This window comes from Centruroides vittatus, unplaced genomic scaffold, assembly GCF_030686945.1.
Source record: "Centruroides vittatus isolate TY-2023 unplaced genomic scaffold, ASM3068694v2 contig_352, whole genome shotgun sequence".
NCBI lineage: Eukaryota > Metazoa > Arthropoda > Arachnida > Scorpiones > Buthidae > Centruroides > Centruroides vittatus.
Window position 1 is genome coordinate 560,259 of NW_027122175.1, and position 17,034 is coordinate 577,292.

Below are 17,034 nucleotides of genomic sequence, written 5' to 3' on the forward strand. Positions count from 1 at the left end.
ACTTCAATGGGGTATCCTACCTCATTTATCTTGTAGTCTAAAGCAGCAGCTCTTAACTAGTAATACACGTACCATCGGTGGTACGTAAGAAAGATGCGTTAGTTCTACAAGTCTATACACAGAAGGCTCAAATGGTACGCGAGTGAAAAAAGATTGAGAGCCGTTGATCTATAGTTTGCTCCATCCGTCTACTACTTTTCCGATCTTCTGAAAGATGCAATTCGCTGTAAAAAGTTTGAGGAGACGAGAAATTCAATTTCCGGAGTAAAGAAGAGGCTTTGATAGTGATAACGTAAAGGCATAAGGGATTTCAAGCTCACTATTATAAGATTCTTTCACAGGATCCTATTAGAAAATAGTTTATAGTAGCCGAAAATTCGGGTAACAATCTGTCATACTTGAAATACTAAACGAATAGAAACTTGCTGCATTGCACTCTGGGTAATCATTGTAGCTACATAAATTTTGAATGTGAGTTGCTATTATATATTAAATTATTTATAAATGTTTATTGTCATAATTGTAGTTATATTATTTTATTTTTGATGCCCGCTACATCGCACAATTCTAAATATTTTTGATTTGAGACCAATAAAATTATATACATTATTTTAAACATGTTTCTTTAATTAGATCATACACTAAACACTCTTTTGTAGATATATTTTATGTTTTAATGAATATTAAATCTGTAAATATTTCAAATTCATTTATATTTTTATATAAATTCATATAAATTATTCCATAAAAAATAGTTGGCTTGGTTTTATTTGTGTACGAAAATACGACGATCTTCCTTAGAGGTGATGCCTTTCGGAAGATCTTTCATGGATATCTTTCATGACCCCTATTTAGGCGTTAATAAAAGTTATGAACATATGTCATACATATTTAATCGTTTTATGCTTATTAATGCCCATGTATATGTTACAGTCAAAACCCGTTTTAAGTTAGAACGCGTTTTAACTAGTTGAAACTAGTTTATGCTGGATGTCTTTGTTAAAACCAGTTTTGTCTAGTTAAAACTAGTTTTAACTCAAATTCATTTTTGACTAGCAATAAATTCTAGTTATAACTAGACAAAATGGGTTTTGTCTAGTTAATTTACTGCTGGACATGTTTTGATTTTAGATAAAACTAGTTTTAACTTTTAACATTAGTTAAAACTAATTTTAGCTACATAAATGTGTTTGGGGAAAATAAATAAAGTTATGTATAGTGATTCGGGGGAAGATGCCTAACATTTTGCTTACAGAGGAAATTATAACGATAATTTGGGTTTTGGAGGCCTCTAACGAAAATATCATATTCTTGAGCATGTTTTTCAAAGAAAACTTTGGAGTATATGAAAAATAATTATATATTGTGTTTGCAATGATGACTTTTTACTGTCTGGCATTTTAGGCATCTAATCCCAGGTATCCGGGTGAGATGCAAAATTCCATTAAGGTAAGATAAAAAATATAATTGCATAAAATTAATTTTCGAATATCTTCACCAAATTTAATTTATTGCATATGTAGTACAAAGTATACTTCATAGTAAGTATAACAGCACAGTATAAGTATTGTTAAGTTTCCGACCGTTCTAACATGCTCTATAGTTAGCTGAAAGCTTTTTTCAGTCCTAAAACCTTTTTGAGAAGTCCTTATATAATTTCTATGCATATCCTGCAATAAAACAAGAAAACAAACATTTATTAAAAATAAGCATATTGGAATTCAATTAACAAAAAATAGGCATGTTACCCCAAGAAAAATGTGGCCCCTTTCCCATTTGTCGGGGTAAGATGCCTAGCGGAGTCACGTGTTCTAGCATGTCCGATCGGGATCGGCGGTAGCTCACAATGGAAACTTTAGAACCTTAACTACATCACACATTAATTGTTTTTTCGCAATTTTTAATAAATTCTATTTTAACTTTTAGTTTTAAAATGATTTTAGAAACATTTCACGACAAAAACTTCGTTCTTATCTTGCTTTTATTCTTCTCCGATGTAGAAAATGAGGTAACGGTAGCCAACTACAGCTTTCCACATTCAATATTGGCCCAACGATTCATCATACAAACACATGACAATATCTGACGTCACCGTTTGAAAATATCAAAAAGTAGGCATCTTACCCCGCTTATCATCTTACCCCTGAATCACTCTATATGTTGCAGTCAAAACCAGTTTTTAGTTAGAACGCGTTTTAACTAGTTGAAACTAGTTTATACTGGATGTCTTTGTTATAACTAGAATTGACTGCTAGTCAAAAATGAATTTGAGTTAAAACTAGTTTTAACTAGACAAAACGGGTTTTAACAAAGACATCCAGTATAAACTAGTTTCAACTAGTTAAAAAGCGTTCTAACTAAAAACGGGTTTTGACTATAACATATACAATCCTTCAATATATAATATCATTTTATACATCTTTTCGCGTGAATAATATATTTAATAAATTAACAGTAAATTTGTGCTTAACATTCGAAAATAGTTTTTAAAACACGCTTGAGCTTTATTAAAATTGTTTTATGTAATATTTATCTAGCAAAATAATATATATGATAGAGAAATTCATTGCATAATATATACGTTTTAAGCATCTCTACTGTACAGAATGGATGAAAAGTAACTAGGCATTGAGAAATCACTATCATTTTTACAATAATAATGCAAGCATAATAAAATTTATGTATGCACATACATCAATCAATGGAATTTATAATTCCTCATCAGTATTGAGGATAGTAACAGAGACAAAACGAGCAGAGGTCAAAAAGGTGGCCGACCGGTTGTCTGTTCGGGAGCGAGCGCAGATTGCTGCGTGCTAAGATGTGTGGAAATCGGTGGTTGCTGTGCAGAGATGGTGGCGTAAGGTAACTTTCCATCCACCCTGTAGATACATCTTTAGATACATCGATTTGCCAGAATAATGTATACTTCTACGTCAATTTGGCATTATTTTTATATTAAAATAATTAACGTAAAATATTGTTTAACAAGTAATAACGATAACAAAGAAATGAAATTTCTATAAATTTTATTCTAACAATACAATATATTTTTCATAAATAGAATTAAAATTCTGGCAATTTTTATTTAATCAATAATTAAAATATGTTCAGTTATTGTTATTATTATTATACAATATTATTTACACATATAACAATATTTAATAGACGAATTGTCGTCTTATACTGTATTTAACTGACTCGACAAATGTTCCTGTTAACGAAACATCAATTAGGTAACTTAATTAAATATAATTTATGTGCTGTACAGGCCTATGTAGGTATTTCGATGATACGGAAATCAAACTGTATAATTATAAAGATTAATTAGGTTTAAGCTTGCGGATTGGGTAGAAAATAAGAGACTTCTAATTAATTCTGAGTTTAGCCATTCCAAAATATCAGCGACAATTTTTTCCAGTTCGCCCTTGTATCCCACCCCCAATGATTCCTGGCTACGGGACTGGAACAACTTAGCACTGCTAGGATTTGGGCATCTTAAGAAAATCTTAAGTAGATAACAAAGAAGTAGTGTGATAAATACCGATCAGTAAACCTATAGATAAATGACTAGAGCATGTGGATGAATACCTGAAAGAAATAAGTTTAAGGAACAAAGGGGAGTGTAAAAGAGGCAATAAAGGGATGCGTATAAAGCTATTGAAGAAATATGTGAAATTCTTCACCCCATTAATGAGAGTGGAGGCAGAGTGGCACAAACATAGGCAATCTGCTTTTTGAGGACTTTTAATGAAAAATTGGCCCTATTCGGGTCTTAAGGTCGTATCCAATAACATGTATATTCTTGAAAATTTTTGTAAGTACCGAATACCCTTTGTCAAAAATGCTTTTGCAATTACCCAAATTGGCAACATTCGCAACTTGAGCAGGAGAATACGAATTCTCCTACTCAAGTTGAATTATGTATGAAGTATATGATTTATTGGGAAATATATGCGTTTAAAATCATTCTTTACTACAGCATTTTTTCTTAATAATGATTTTATGTCACACTGGTACACAAACGAAAATTGCCACGCGCCATCTGAAGGCCTTTCGCGTAACAGGGGAAAACACTACTCTAGATTAAGAGTTACTTTACTTTTCGTTTTCAAATTAAAGTGAAGAGCTGTGTTACAAGTTCTCCAAATGCGTCATGACGTGTTGTGAGAATTTTCGTACTCAACCTAGCGATTTCAAAGCAAATTGTATAAAAGATTCTAACAGTGAAAGAAGCTGTAGCGAAGTGTTTTGAGAGAGAAATATTTTATAATTAGTTGAAAAATATAAAAATGTCTTACGAGCAATTATTTATTGTAATATGGTTACAATGCCGGGCTGCAATTTTTCGTCACAAATGCTCTCATCTTTAGTCGTGTCTTGCCCCTGTACATCATACTTTTTCTGTTAACAATGAAGTCATACCGATTATCTAACTCCGTTCAACAGAAAACTTTTGAATTGAAATAATGTGACTTTCGGACAAAATCGGAAGTTCTTACAAAGTTAACTGGCGCCTCTTGCTTCTAAGCTTTCTATATCCGGACTCCACGTTCGTTCTATCTAACTCCGTTCTTGAGATTAAGGAGAACAGACAGGCATCAAACAGACGAATTTCACAGGTCTACAATTTTGAAAATTGCAGCCCAATAACTTTCAAACAATGACAACCTCCAAATAACGGCCGGTTTGTATGCTCCCGTCAGTGGCCGTTGTTAAGAGGTTTGATTGTAATTTCATATTTAAAAAAAAATTAATTTTGAATAATGCTAATGAAAATATGTTTCTGATACACTGACTTGTCTTCATTAAATTTGATACTTTCTAACAAATGTATTTATTTCTGATAATTCGAATAATTTCTGAACTTAGCAATTTACAAATTATTTTAAATATTCAATGGAAATTATAACAGCATACAGAAAAATTAATGTAATGTACCATAAAGTTAGTATAATATATAATGAAAAACAGACAAATCATGAAATTACTATAATATAAAACTACAAACTACATACTTCTTTAGCAAGATTCTGTGATGGAAACACTCTAAGTATGTACGATTGATTGAATATTGCACATTTTCATGTAAATATGGCGTCAGATTGGCATTAAATGTACTCTATCTCAGCCAATCCATCAGACATATTCTTGCCCTTATAGAGCGTTGTCATACGATCACACAGTAGTTTTATGTTGCAGTAATTTGGTGACTGATTCAGTGGCGCGTTAAAGCTTCATGGGGGCCAGACAAATTTTGATTAGGGGAACTCATGTACAGTACAGTGTCGACTATAGACATTTTTTTTTCGGGGAAATTTTTGGGAGAAAATATTTTCTAAGAAAAGATTGATTTGGCGCTCCCTGTTGTTGGGTACCCATGCAATTGCCCTTTATGCCCATAGGATAACACGCAACTAGACTGACTCGTCTGCATGCCATTATCGTAGCTCTATAGTGACCATATATTTAACCAAACGAACAGAATCGATTTAATGGCTAGATTGTCTCTACGCCATTTTGCATCATAATTTGCACACAACAGCGTACAGTCACAAGTCTTGTTTTCTACGTAGAAAATAATACTTATAAGGAAGATAGAACTAAATTTTTAATTGTTTTTAATTTTACAGAAATAAATGGAGTTTTCTGAAAAATTTCTGATGAGCTGTTCTTCTATATTTACAACAAAAGAACAAAATGCTCTACAACAAATATAAAAGCAATTACAAAACATTAAAGAAAATGTCGAAGGAATATATAACATTTGGAACTTCATTTTTATATAACAATATCAGAAATAAGATAAAAACTAAATATAAAAAAGAAAATTCAGAAAGTCACGTTCTTACTCCAAGCTTAGAATTTCTAGATGGAGAAGAGTTAAGTAAGGATTCCGAATTAAATTTAAATCCGAAAAAATCCAAGATCAAAGCAATTAAAAATATTAATTCCTATCTTTCAAAAATAAATTTAAATATTAAAAGAAGGGAAAAATTATTCAATGACTTAATTATTTTTTTAAGAAATTTATTGGAGGAAGAAAGAAAGGAAAAGCTTCAAATATTACGTGATTCAGAAATTGTTAAAAATACAAAACAGCAGTGCAAGAGAATGGTAAAAAATATTCTTTTAAATATGCTGATGGATGAAGAAAATGGCGAATCGATCGAATTAATAACTAAAGGAGAGAATGGCAACTTTTATGAAAATGGGAAAAATTATGTTGACGAGCAAAGAAATATAAATTTTCATATAATACGGCACTCCGATAGTGTTATTGATGTTAAAGGATCAAAATCGAAGAAAGAACTCTCCAAATTAACACCAAAAATATCTAAAAAGTCATTTGCTAATAGTTTCAAAATATCATCTGAAGATTCAGAAAGAATAAATTGGGAAAATTCAATTCCCTATCAAAATTCAGAAAAATCAATTTTCCTTAATTCGAAGTCTTCAAAACCATTCTTCTTGAGCATAGATAAAAATGTTTTAAAAATTAATAGCAAGATTATTTTTGGAAAGTATAGAAATAAAGACTTGAAATCTATAATATTAAAAATTGAACCGTTAAATTCTAAAGAGAATTTGGATGTAACGAAGTTGAAAACTACTGAAGTGCCTGTTGAACACGTTGGCTGTCCAGAAACCTCGCCAGTAAATAATGTATTAAACTATAGAAAGAATATTAATAAAATTCACTCAAAAAATGGGAATAAATCTACTATTGTCAAGGTACCAACATCGGAAAAACAACAAAATAAGTTGAAAATAAGCAGAGATTCTATTTTAATCACTGTACCAACATTAGATTTTCATCGCTTGACTGTAGAAGATCTATCTCAAAAGAAGTGGTCTAAAATATTCGAAAAAATTGCCAAAATTGTACCCTTATCTAAAAGAAAACAACCTTTTATCATAGTGTTGCTTCCAGATGCTAATTATTCGAACGAAGACTATGACAATGATGATTTCAACGAAGCATTTCAAACTTCAGTATCCCAATTAATTCTTCAAGAGGAAATTCTTGATGATTTTTCATTTAATTATATAAGCGAAACGCCAAAAGTAATAGTGGTTCCTTCTAAATCCAAGCATACTTTAGTTAAAATCGATGCAGAAGAAGCCAGAATACCGATAGTACAGATGAATTCAGAATATCCATTCAATACCTCATCCAAACAGAATAATCTTTCAGGAAATCTAATAGAGGACATAAATTGTACAGATTATAACACTCCAGAAAATTTAATTGTAGAAAATTTGGGGGGAATTATTACAGGAAGATCTTCAGATTTTGAAGTCGGTGCTAAGAAACGAGCTAAAATTACCAAACCTTTGGATCCTCTTGCTGCTTCGCTTAAGTTTGACTCTACAGGATTGCCACCGCTGAAAATTGAGATAGAAAGAAACGCAAGGAGAAGACAAAGATATAAAGACGAAAAAGAAAGTAAGATCTCGACAGAACGTAGGACCTATGGAGAAAAATTGACAGAATTATGCAATGGAGACTGGCTTTGGCTGTCATTGAAGAAGGATTTGAAGAAACGTTCGAAGACTGTTTGATGGTTGGATTGAATCAAATAAAAGACGATAAGAAAAAAAACATGTTAAGAGATCTTAAGCAAAATAAATAAATTATTTAAAATTTTTATTTATTCTTCGATATCTAGTTCATATTTTGGTTTTCGTTGTTTTGTATCTTTTCAGTTAAAAATCCAGCAACGAGTTGCTTAACTTTCCCTGCAACATTTGGCGGGGCCATCTGTTATCATATTTTATTATTAAAAAGATTTTATATTTTTAACTATTATAGAATGGCAAAAAGTTTAATTCTGAGAGTAGGGATGGTTTTATAAAAAATTGTAAATTTTTATAACGAATAAAATCGTCATTAAGTCCGACCCTACTGGAGATACACACGACCTTTGTTATCTCCCCATCCCTCGACCTTTAATCACCAAAATTTAATTCAATCGCCCTAATAAACTAATTTCCCTGCAAAATTTCAGAAATTTTCGACAAAAAGTACAGGCGTTATTAAGCTTCAAAAAGGGTAAACAAAATCGTGTTCCCTACATATATCCATACACACACCCACACTAACCTCCATACATACAAAAAAAAAAAATACCCGAACTTTTTGCATTTCTCAACATTTGATGGTTCCCCGAGTTCAAAAATCTAAAAATTTGGAGGGTCATTTTTTGACCGATCGCCATGCTTTCCCTGTTATATATAACAGCCGGGAAAGTAAAAATAATGTATTTGTAACAGATTGAGGCAAATAAAAATTATTCCAGTCCATATTTTCATCGTGTTCTTTGTCGAATATTTAAGAATGTTTATTAATTAAATTAATGAATTAAAAAATGACTCTTGATAGGGTCGGTCAGCACGGATGAAGGATGAGGTACAGTACAATGTCTCGATCCATACCATCCGTGATAAATTATTTTCTATCACTAGAGGATTGGATTGATGTGATAAGACAATGCAATACATGAGCGATCTGTCAAGAAGGAATGCCTCTCGCGAGAACTTATACGGAAAACTGGTCTCCATTTAGGTATTAGATATGTAAAGAAACTTGGAAAATTCCACACGGCCAGTCCGTTGGTGAGGCGTGAACCCGCGACACACTACAAGTGTTCGACAGTTTTATCCCCTCGTCCACTGGTAAGTGGCACTAAGAGGTCTTTTAAATCAAACCTATCGCGGGTTCAGCCAAGCCTACAATGAGCGCAGCTGGGTGGTGTGGGATAGGATCCAACGTATCCGGAACACACCATCCCAAACAATCCCTGTGGTGTTTTCGACAGCTCAGATTTGATTCCGGGTCTTCCAGGGCGTTAAATTGACGTATCAACACTTTGTCTACTTGTCAGTCAATAATACGGGTCTCGACTGACGGGTATTAGACTCTAACCCCTCCAAAAAAGGAAAACAAAGAGTAAGTAAGCAGCCCACTGTCGTCCGTCCTTCTGTCTTTCCTTAATTGTGAGAACGGAGTTAGATAGATGAGCGACGGAACGAGATGGGGCAGGAGTTACATTATATAAAAACTTCTGTTGCAAATCGGAAGTCACGTTATTTCAATTCAAGAATTTTCTCCTGAAAGCAGTTATAGATGACCGGTACAACTCTATTGTTTAAGGAAAAGTATGATGTACAGGGACAAGCCACTACTAATTTGATGTGAAATATTTTAAATTAAATAAATTTAAAATATGATTAAGAATTGAAGCCCGGAATTGTGACGATGCAAATACATAATTGCTTGTTGCGTAATAAATATTTATTGCATAATGGAAATATTTAACTTATTATTTGCTCATTTTCTCAAATTTTAGGTGAGTAATTGTATATTATTATAATTCAATACATCATTTATATAGTTATCAAATTTATATTTCTCCAATAATTTTTATTGGCCAGTGGCCTAATGGATGAAACCACTGAACCAATATTTTCATTTTTTTAGTAGTGACACTCCTATTCGGTAATTTTTTTTCTACTTCTTTATCAGTGCAGTTATTGCATTTTTCGTACTATTTGAATTTCGTACATGTAAGAAATGTTAAGGCGCAGCTCAGCACTTTTTTTGGCATTCTAGTATTCTGCGAGGAAAACTAGTGCACTGAACAGATTCGAAAGTCCTCACGGAAGGCAGATCGCCTTTCAGATGCCTTTCGAACTCCCTTTGGCAGATCGCCCATGTATATTACTTTGATTGAATTGATGGAATAAGACAAAAGCAATATATGGATGATCTGCCAAAGAGAGTGCACCTCCTGAATGGAAAACTATCCTCTACTTACGTGAAGAAACCCCAGAAAACTCCACATGGTTGGAGAGGTGCGAACCCTCAACCAACTACTAGTGTTCCGTGGTTTTATTCGCCCGGTCATTAATGGGCAAAAAAGCTAATTTTTGTTATTTCAAATATTAAAATTATATTATATTTTGAGACACCATGAAGTGTTGACGCTAGACACTAGACTTTTTCACATAACTCGACAACACTTTATGGTGTCTGAAAACATAACATAAAGAAGGGTACGGTTTCAACACAGAGAAGATATTAAGATCATAACTAAAATCATTCTTTTTATGTAGAAAAAAGAAAATGGAGAAATTTAATGATTTATCAAACGACAAAATAAGAATTTTAAAACGCTTAAAGAATATTGGACAGGAAATGACCGAAGAAGATAAAACTGAACAGAATGGAAGAAACGACTCAGGAAATTTAGAAGCTTCACCTTCATCTAGTAAGATAGGAATTTCGAATATAAATGCTATAATTAAAGGAGAAGTCGATTCTGAAGATTCTGAAAGTCATTCGCTTACTTCTAGCTTAGAGTTTCTGCATAAAGAATTTGATCGTAACTCGAATTATTCAAAACGAACCCCAAAAATACAGGAAAATCTAAAACATATTTCAGAAAACTCAAATCAATCTAACGAGACAGTAATTAGAAAAATAAAATCGTATCTGTCAAAAAGTAATTTGGACAGCAAGAAAAAGCAGAAACTGTTTCAAAATTTATTTTTAACTTTTAAAAATTTGTTAGAAGAAGAAAAGAATAAAGAAACGAGTGACGAACGATATAATTATGGAACTGAAAATCAGTCATTGAAGCTAAAAGATAGCAATGCGGATTCTGTAATTAATAAACATGTAAATATACTTCAAGCTGAAGAAAATGGAATTTCATCTACTTTTGAAAGTAAAGAGTGGTGTAAACAGTCTTCTGGAAATGAAGTTAAATTAAAGAATTTAATGAATGTAGAAAAACATAATTTAACAAAACCTAAATTACCGCGAAGAAAAAAATTCGAAAAAAATAACGACACTTCAGAAAATTCTGAAAGTTCCAGCGATACCGCAAAAAATCAAGAAACTGTGGTATATAAAAATTCGGAATTATCAGTTTTGCCTCTATCGAAACAACCCACTCCCTTTTATCACATAGGTAAGAATATCCTGAGCATCAATACTGAAACAGTTCCTTCAATTTATGGTAATAAGGGCAAAAATTTGAAATCTGTCATTTTGAAGATAGAACCAACAGATGCGGAAGATAACTCGCAACCTGTTAGAATTGAAGTGAGTCAAGTTTCTCCAGAGGAAAAGAACTTTAAAAACTCATCTATAAGAAACGTATTAGCTCCTTTCACAAAGGAAGATACTAATGTAATTTTGTTACCTTCAGAAAATCGTGAACTGACACAGGAAATGGTTGATACAACACATGTTCCACTTACTAATTACAAATATGTCAGTAAACAATCTAGTACGATTTTTCCTATAAATAAAATTCTCGCCTCAGGAGGACTCATGAAGAAGCCTACTGTTATTGCTATATCAGCAACGGAAGACCTTCAAGAAAGAAAAATATCAGAGAATGGATCAACGATTTTAATTGCTCCTCCACTTCGGGAATTTCAAAACTTGAATGTAGAGGAATTCGTCCCAACAGAAATGGGTTAAAATGGCCAAAAAAATCGCCGAAACATTGCCTCCTTCTGGAAAAGAACAACCTATGATTGTAGTTTTTCCTCCAGATAACAAATGTGACGATTTCGAAGAAATTGTCCAATCTCTTGTTTTTACGTCATCTTTATCGGAACAGATTCAAGAAAGAGAAACAATTCATGACTTTTCATATACAAATGCAAATACCGAGTTACCAACAGTGGTAGTACTTCCATCTAGATCGCAGCATACTCTAGTTAAAATTAATACAGAAAATCCTAGAGTACCAAAGGTAGAGAAAAATTATGAATATCCACTTGGTTCCGTATCAATGGATAATTTTAAAGACAAACGGATTGCTGTGGAGCAACCTCTAATGCCAATTAATCAGAAAGATCCAGAGTATCTTGTCGAAGCAAAACATCCTAGAGTACCCAAGATGCAAAAGATTCCAGAACATTCATCCGGTTCAAGAAATGTAAGCAATCCTTCATCAGAAGATGAGAGTGTATCATTTCAAGATACAAAACAGAACGTCTCAGATCCACTTTCCGCTTCGCTTGGATTCGATTCCAGCGGTTTGCCCCCGCTAAAAATTGAAATTGGAAGAAATGTCAAAGGAAAGAAAAAACCGAAAGGAAAAATAAAAAGTAAATTTACGGATGATACGACTTACGGTGAAAAATTGACAGAACTGTATAAATGGAAGATGGCTATGGCAGCGGTTGAAGAGGGAGTTGAAGAAACAATCGAAGATTGTTTAATGGTTGCGTTGAATCAGAAGAAAGATAAAAGAGAGAAATTGGTAGAGAGAATGACATTTCCGAAATAAAATATTCGTATTTAATTAATTTACTGTTAAATATTCAGCGAATTAAAAATTTAATATTTGTAAATTAAATACAATTTTGTAAAATTAATCGATCTTTCGGCATGAGTTAAATTAAGTCTTAAATTACCATTTACGTCGTTACATTTTTTATTTATAGTAATTCATAAATAAAATATCATTATTATCTTGAAAATTAGTGATGTAAAACTCTCATTTTCGTTAGCACGTACAGTACCTTAAATTAGGGACGAGAGAAAGGGATTGATAGTTTCCATTTAGAATAAAATAAATTTTATGTTTCGTTGATCAATTTACATATCAAGCTGTATGTACATTTTATGAAATCATTAAGCAATTTATAAATTGAAAACAATTTAATCTGTAACGAAAGAAAAATAATTTTCTTATAATATTTTGCTTTCTTTATCAAAAAAGGATACCAGAGAATGCAGAGTGAAGAAAGTCCTTAGAATTACATTTCTTATGATTATTTATATATTACTTTAGATATACTGTATATGCATGAGATATATCCGATAGCACATATATTGTTCCCGTAGATTTCATATAAGTACTGTACACTTATTCATTGATGTAACCTATTAGAGTGCAGACGGAGCGAGCGAGAATAGGGGAAGGGAGGGCAAGATGGAAAGGGTGGGCAAGATGGAAACTACTTACCCACCCCGAACTGCGCGATGAAGCACCCGAATCTCCATGCACACAGAGACACCCGGATATATTGTACAGTGGTACCTCGTATAAACGTACGCCTCGAATAACGGAACGCTGCGAACAACGGACTTTCTGTTTGGCCGTTACGTGACTCGAGCAATGGACTGGCTGCAAACAACGGACTTTCCGGCATAATTGGTGACTGCTCTATGGGTGCGTTCTTTAATAGCGGTCGCGTCTCCGCTACTACGGGAGTGCGCTGCTGTTTGTAGGCATTTAGGAACGATGGTGAAAGAAAGATGGCGGCTCCCGCATTATCGATAGTATCGTGATGGAGGAATCTATAATTTTAAAATATGAGCTTCAAAAGGCAAAAGAAGGGTCCCAATTGTAAAAATTTAACCATAAAATGGATTATTTGTTGAAAGAGCAATTCAAAATAGCCTCGAAAAAAAATTCGTAAAGACACTTACATCACCGCGTGCGCTAACTCGCACTTTCACAATTTCTAAATTCTCATTCATAAAACCACATAATGGACCCAGAAACGAAAACTATCTGAGCCATGGAGGACGCCATGTTGCTTTCCACCGTAAACTGCTGCTACAAGCGGCCGTTTTTGCCGTTCGACAGCGAGCTACTTCCCACCTGGAATTTAGGAACGCGTTCCACAGAAATTTTTAAATGGATGTCGCTCGCGCAGAGTTACGCGGCAGGAATAAAAGAACGCACCCCATGGTTTCAATTTTTTATGATACAGTACGGTTATTTTATGCTGCGGAACGAATTAGATGTTTTAACATGTATTTCTATGGGAAAATGCGTTTCCTATAACGGACGTTTCACTTAACCGAAGTGTAGCTGGAACGGATTAAGTACGTTATACGAGGTACCACTGTATTTACGAACGGCGACTCAAACCGGTTGGTGCCACCAAGTGACGTGTGCAAGTATTTTTTATTTCGCAACAGATTATTACGCAATCATTGGATTTTTAGCAGTGTTATTATTTATACCTATAAGGTAAGTATTACTATTATGTTTTTATACAAAGTGTCTATTAGGGATAGATTGCATGAATTGATATTTAAAGAGGAAAAAAATTCAAGGATTTTTAAAGCGTTGATATTATTATTGGCAATGGACATATGGGCAAGATGGAAAATTGCATTTTAGGGCAAGATGGAATAGTTTCCATGTTGCCCGCACGCAATTATTTTAATTTCTGTTTTCAATTTATCTAACTAATTGAGGATGTAATTGTTTTTAGATGGTGAATAGTATATAAGAAAGAGCAACAAAGGTTCTTGGACTGAAGAAACGATGCAGATGGCGATGGATGAAGGTTTTGTGTATTATGTGGAGAACCATATGTGGAACCGCTCACAGAGGACTGGGTATAGTGTCTAGTGTGTTGTGGTTGGGTACATGAACTATGTACTGTACAGACACAAAAGATGGATGTTTTTTATGTGTCAATTGTAAAATGTAAGGATATCCTATGTATTCCATCTTGCCTTCAGGGTGAGGGCAAGATAGGATTTTTGACGTTTTCACTTCATGATTTCTAAAGGATTTATACTTAATATAAATTACTTTTAATTACACAATTTTTTAACCATCTAAGATCTCCGTCGAGACTGATTAAAATAAAAGCTTTATATTATGTTGTTTTATGTTTTTTTACATCATAAAGTTAAGCCTTCCATCCTGCCCTCCCTTCCCCTATATGGCGAGAAGAGGTGATGACGTTTCACGCTTTCTCTTCTTACTCGCTTTCGTTAAGTACGACTACACAGTAAGGAAGTGGCATAGAGATGATGACGTGTTCGCTTACCGTCTAATTGAATCTCTTCCGCCATTTTATTCCATTTGACATTAAAATGTTTCGATCCCTGTGACCAGGAAGACATTTGCCCACATTTCCGGCGAGAATAAACTGTATTAATTAATTTTTGTATTAAAGCCAATTCACCGACTTATTCACTGAAAGAAGACATTTTATAGTCCTGTACCAAGGTGCATGCACTATATTCAGCGAGAAGAGGCGAGCCGTGATAAATATCAAACTATCAAATATTTGCAAGTGACAGAAATTCGCTCTCGTCAGCGAGATTTCTCATTTCTCACTTGTGCATGGTTTTCCTTTCGATAACTATCCTATGAAACCTCTCGCTCACTACTAGATTCACGCTCTTAGATAACGTTCTAGTTATTGTAGAAGAGGGAAGAATAAGCGATTAATTTTAGACACTAGAGAGGTTGCGGCCGTCGTTTTCAACCCAAAACGTTGTACAGTACGTCGGACGTTCGAGCGCCGCCATCTGGCAATTGTAGAAGGTTCGCTAGGTCTAGCATTGCCCCACGTTTCTTTATGCAGCGCTCGAGAAGCGCTTTACAGCGAACACACTGAAACTGGTTTCTAATTGGCCAGCATTGCCCGTGACGCAATTTCGCTACACTCTCGCTGCATAAAGAAACGCGGCTATGATGGCGAGTAGAAGATCGGTTTAAACTTTTTTTAAATTTTTTTCTGTTTGGGGTTAAAATTATGACGAATTTTATTAAAATAATGATTATTTAAACATTTACGAATAACATTGTAAAGAAACAGACGATTTTAATCCAGAAATTGTTAAAGAGGTTGCGGCGCAAGTTCAAACGTTAAACTTCTACGGCAAGCAAAAGTACACGTTTGTCGTTTTAACTCCAAGTAAAAGACCTTGCAGCGCACGCTCACAACATCCCATGAGTCAGTGAACGTCGCGCACTGACTCACAGGATATTTGTTGAAAAATTGCGGAAACATTTAACAACGACGAATGTTATCAGCGAAGGTAAATAAACAAATTAAACTATTTTAAAGTATTTATAAGATGTTTAAAAATAATTATTTGGTGTTATTAATTAGCGTTGTGTCTCCTACCGTACGATAGGACTCTCTCATACTTTTGTTGAGGGAAGTAGTGGCTTATATAAATCCGAAAGCAGCCTCGGAAAATTATTTTTAGAAAATTTACGAACCTATTACGTTGTTGATGGTAGAAGATGCGATGGAAGAACAAACCTACTTCTACAGAATTATGATAACCTATTATGAACACAAATATATGTAAATTCTATAGGTATTTCACATCTCTTGCAAAACAAAATTGAATAATTAAATAATTTCTGAATTAAAGAATTTTACGAATTAAAGAATATTATTCGCAAATGCTTAAGTAATTATTATTTTAATAAAATTCGTCATAATTTTAACCCCAAACACAAAAAAATGAAGAAGTTTAAACAGATCATCTACTCCCCATGCTAGACGTAACAAACACTATTATCAACCTTCTATAATTGCCAGATGGCAGCGCTTGAACGTCCGACGTACACGTTTTGGGCTGAAAACGACGGCCGTAACCTCTCTATTTAATTATTCAATTTTTTTGCAAGTGATGTGAAATACCTATAGAATTTATATATATTTGTGTTCATAATAGGTTATCATAATTCTTTAGAAGTAGGTTTGTTCTTTCATCGCATCTTCTACAATCAACAACGTAAGAGGTTTATAAATTTTCTAAAAATAATTTCCCGAGCTGCTTCCGGATTTACATAAGCCACTACTTCCCTCGACAAAAGTATGAGAGAGTCTTATCATCCTATCGTACGGTAGGAGACACGAAGCTAATTAAAAATAATTATTTCGTGTTATTAAACATCTTATAAATACTTTAAAATAGTTTAATTTGTTTATTTACCTTCGCTGGTAATATTCGTCGTTGTTAAATGTTTCTGCCATTTTTCAACAAGTATCCCGTGAGTAGTGCGCGACGTTCACTGACTTATGGGATGTGAACGTGCGCTGCAAGGTCTTTTACTTGGAGTTAAAACGTCAAACGTGTACTTTTGTTTGCCGTACAAGTTTAACGTTTGAACTTGTGCCGCAACCTCTCTATTAATACAATCTATAGCTTGCTACAGTTACGCCCATTACAGACGGGTCTGATCTGCAATGGGGTCGCCCAGCATGTACGAAGAATCAACATCCATAATA

The 17,034-nt window shown here is 33.6% G+C and overlaps 2 protein-coding genes across 2 annotated transcripts; both read left to right on the forward strand.

Moving 5' to 3' along the window:
* The first annotated feature begins 3,142 nt into the window (after positions 1-3,142).
* On the forward strand, positions 3,143-7,618 carry LOC136974674 (reticulocyte-binding protein homolog 1-like). Its single transcript, XM_067269615.1, has 2 exons — positions 3,143-3,236; positions 5,634-7,618. Exon 2 carries the CDS (start codon positions 5,701-5,703, stop codon positions 7,564-7,566), a length of 1,866 nt encoding a protein of 621 aa, XP_067125716.1. The 5' UTR covers positions 3,143-3,236; positions 5,634-5,700; the 3' UTR covers positions 7,567-7,618.
* A 1,706-nt stretch (positions 7,619-9,324) lies between these two features.
* On the forward strand, positions 9,325-12,344 carry LOC136974675 (interaptin-like). The gene is made up of 2 exons (XM_067269616.1): positions 9,325-9,353; positions 10,120-12,344. Exon 2 carries the CDS (start codon positions 10,130-10,132, stop codon positions 11,495-11,497), a length of 1,368 nt encoding a protein of 455 aa, XP_067125717.1. The 5' UTR covers positions 9,325-9,353; positions 10,120-10,129; the 3' UTR covers positions 11,498-12,344.
* The last annotated feature ends 4,690 nt before the right edge of the window (positions 12,345-17,034 follow it).

What these genes read in the sequence shown, in the direction of transcription:
- LOC136974674 (XM_067269615.1), top strand. Translation starts at nt 5,701, where the DNA reads ATGCTCTACAACAAATATAAAAGCAATTACAAAACATTAAAGAAAATG.
- LOC136974675 (XM_067269616.1), top strand. Translation starts at nt 10,130, where the DNA reads ATGGAGAAATTTAATGATTTATCAAACGACAAAATAAGAATTTTAAAA.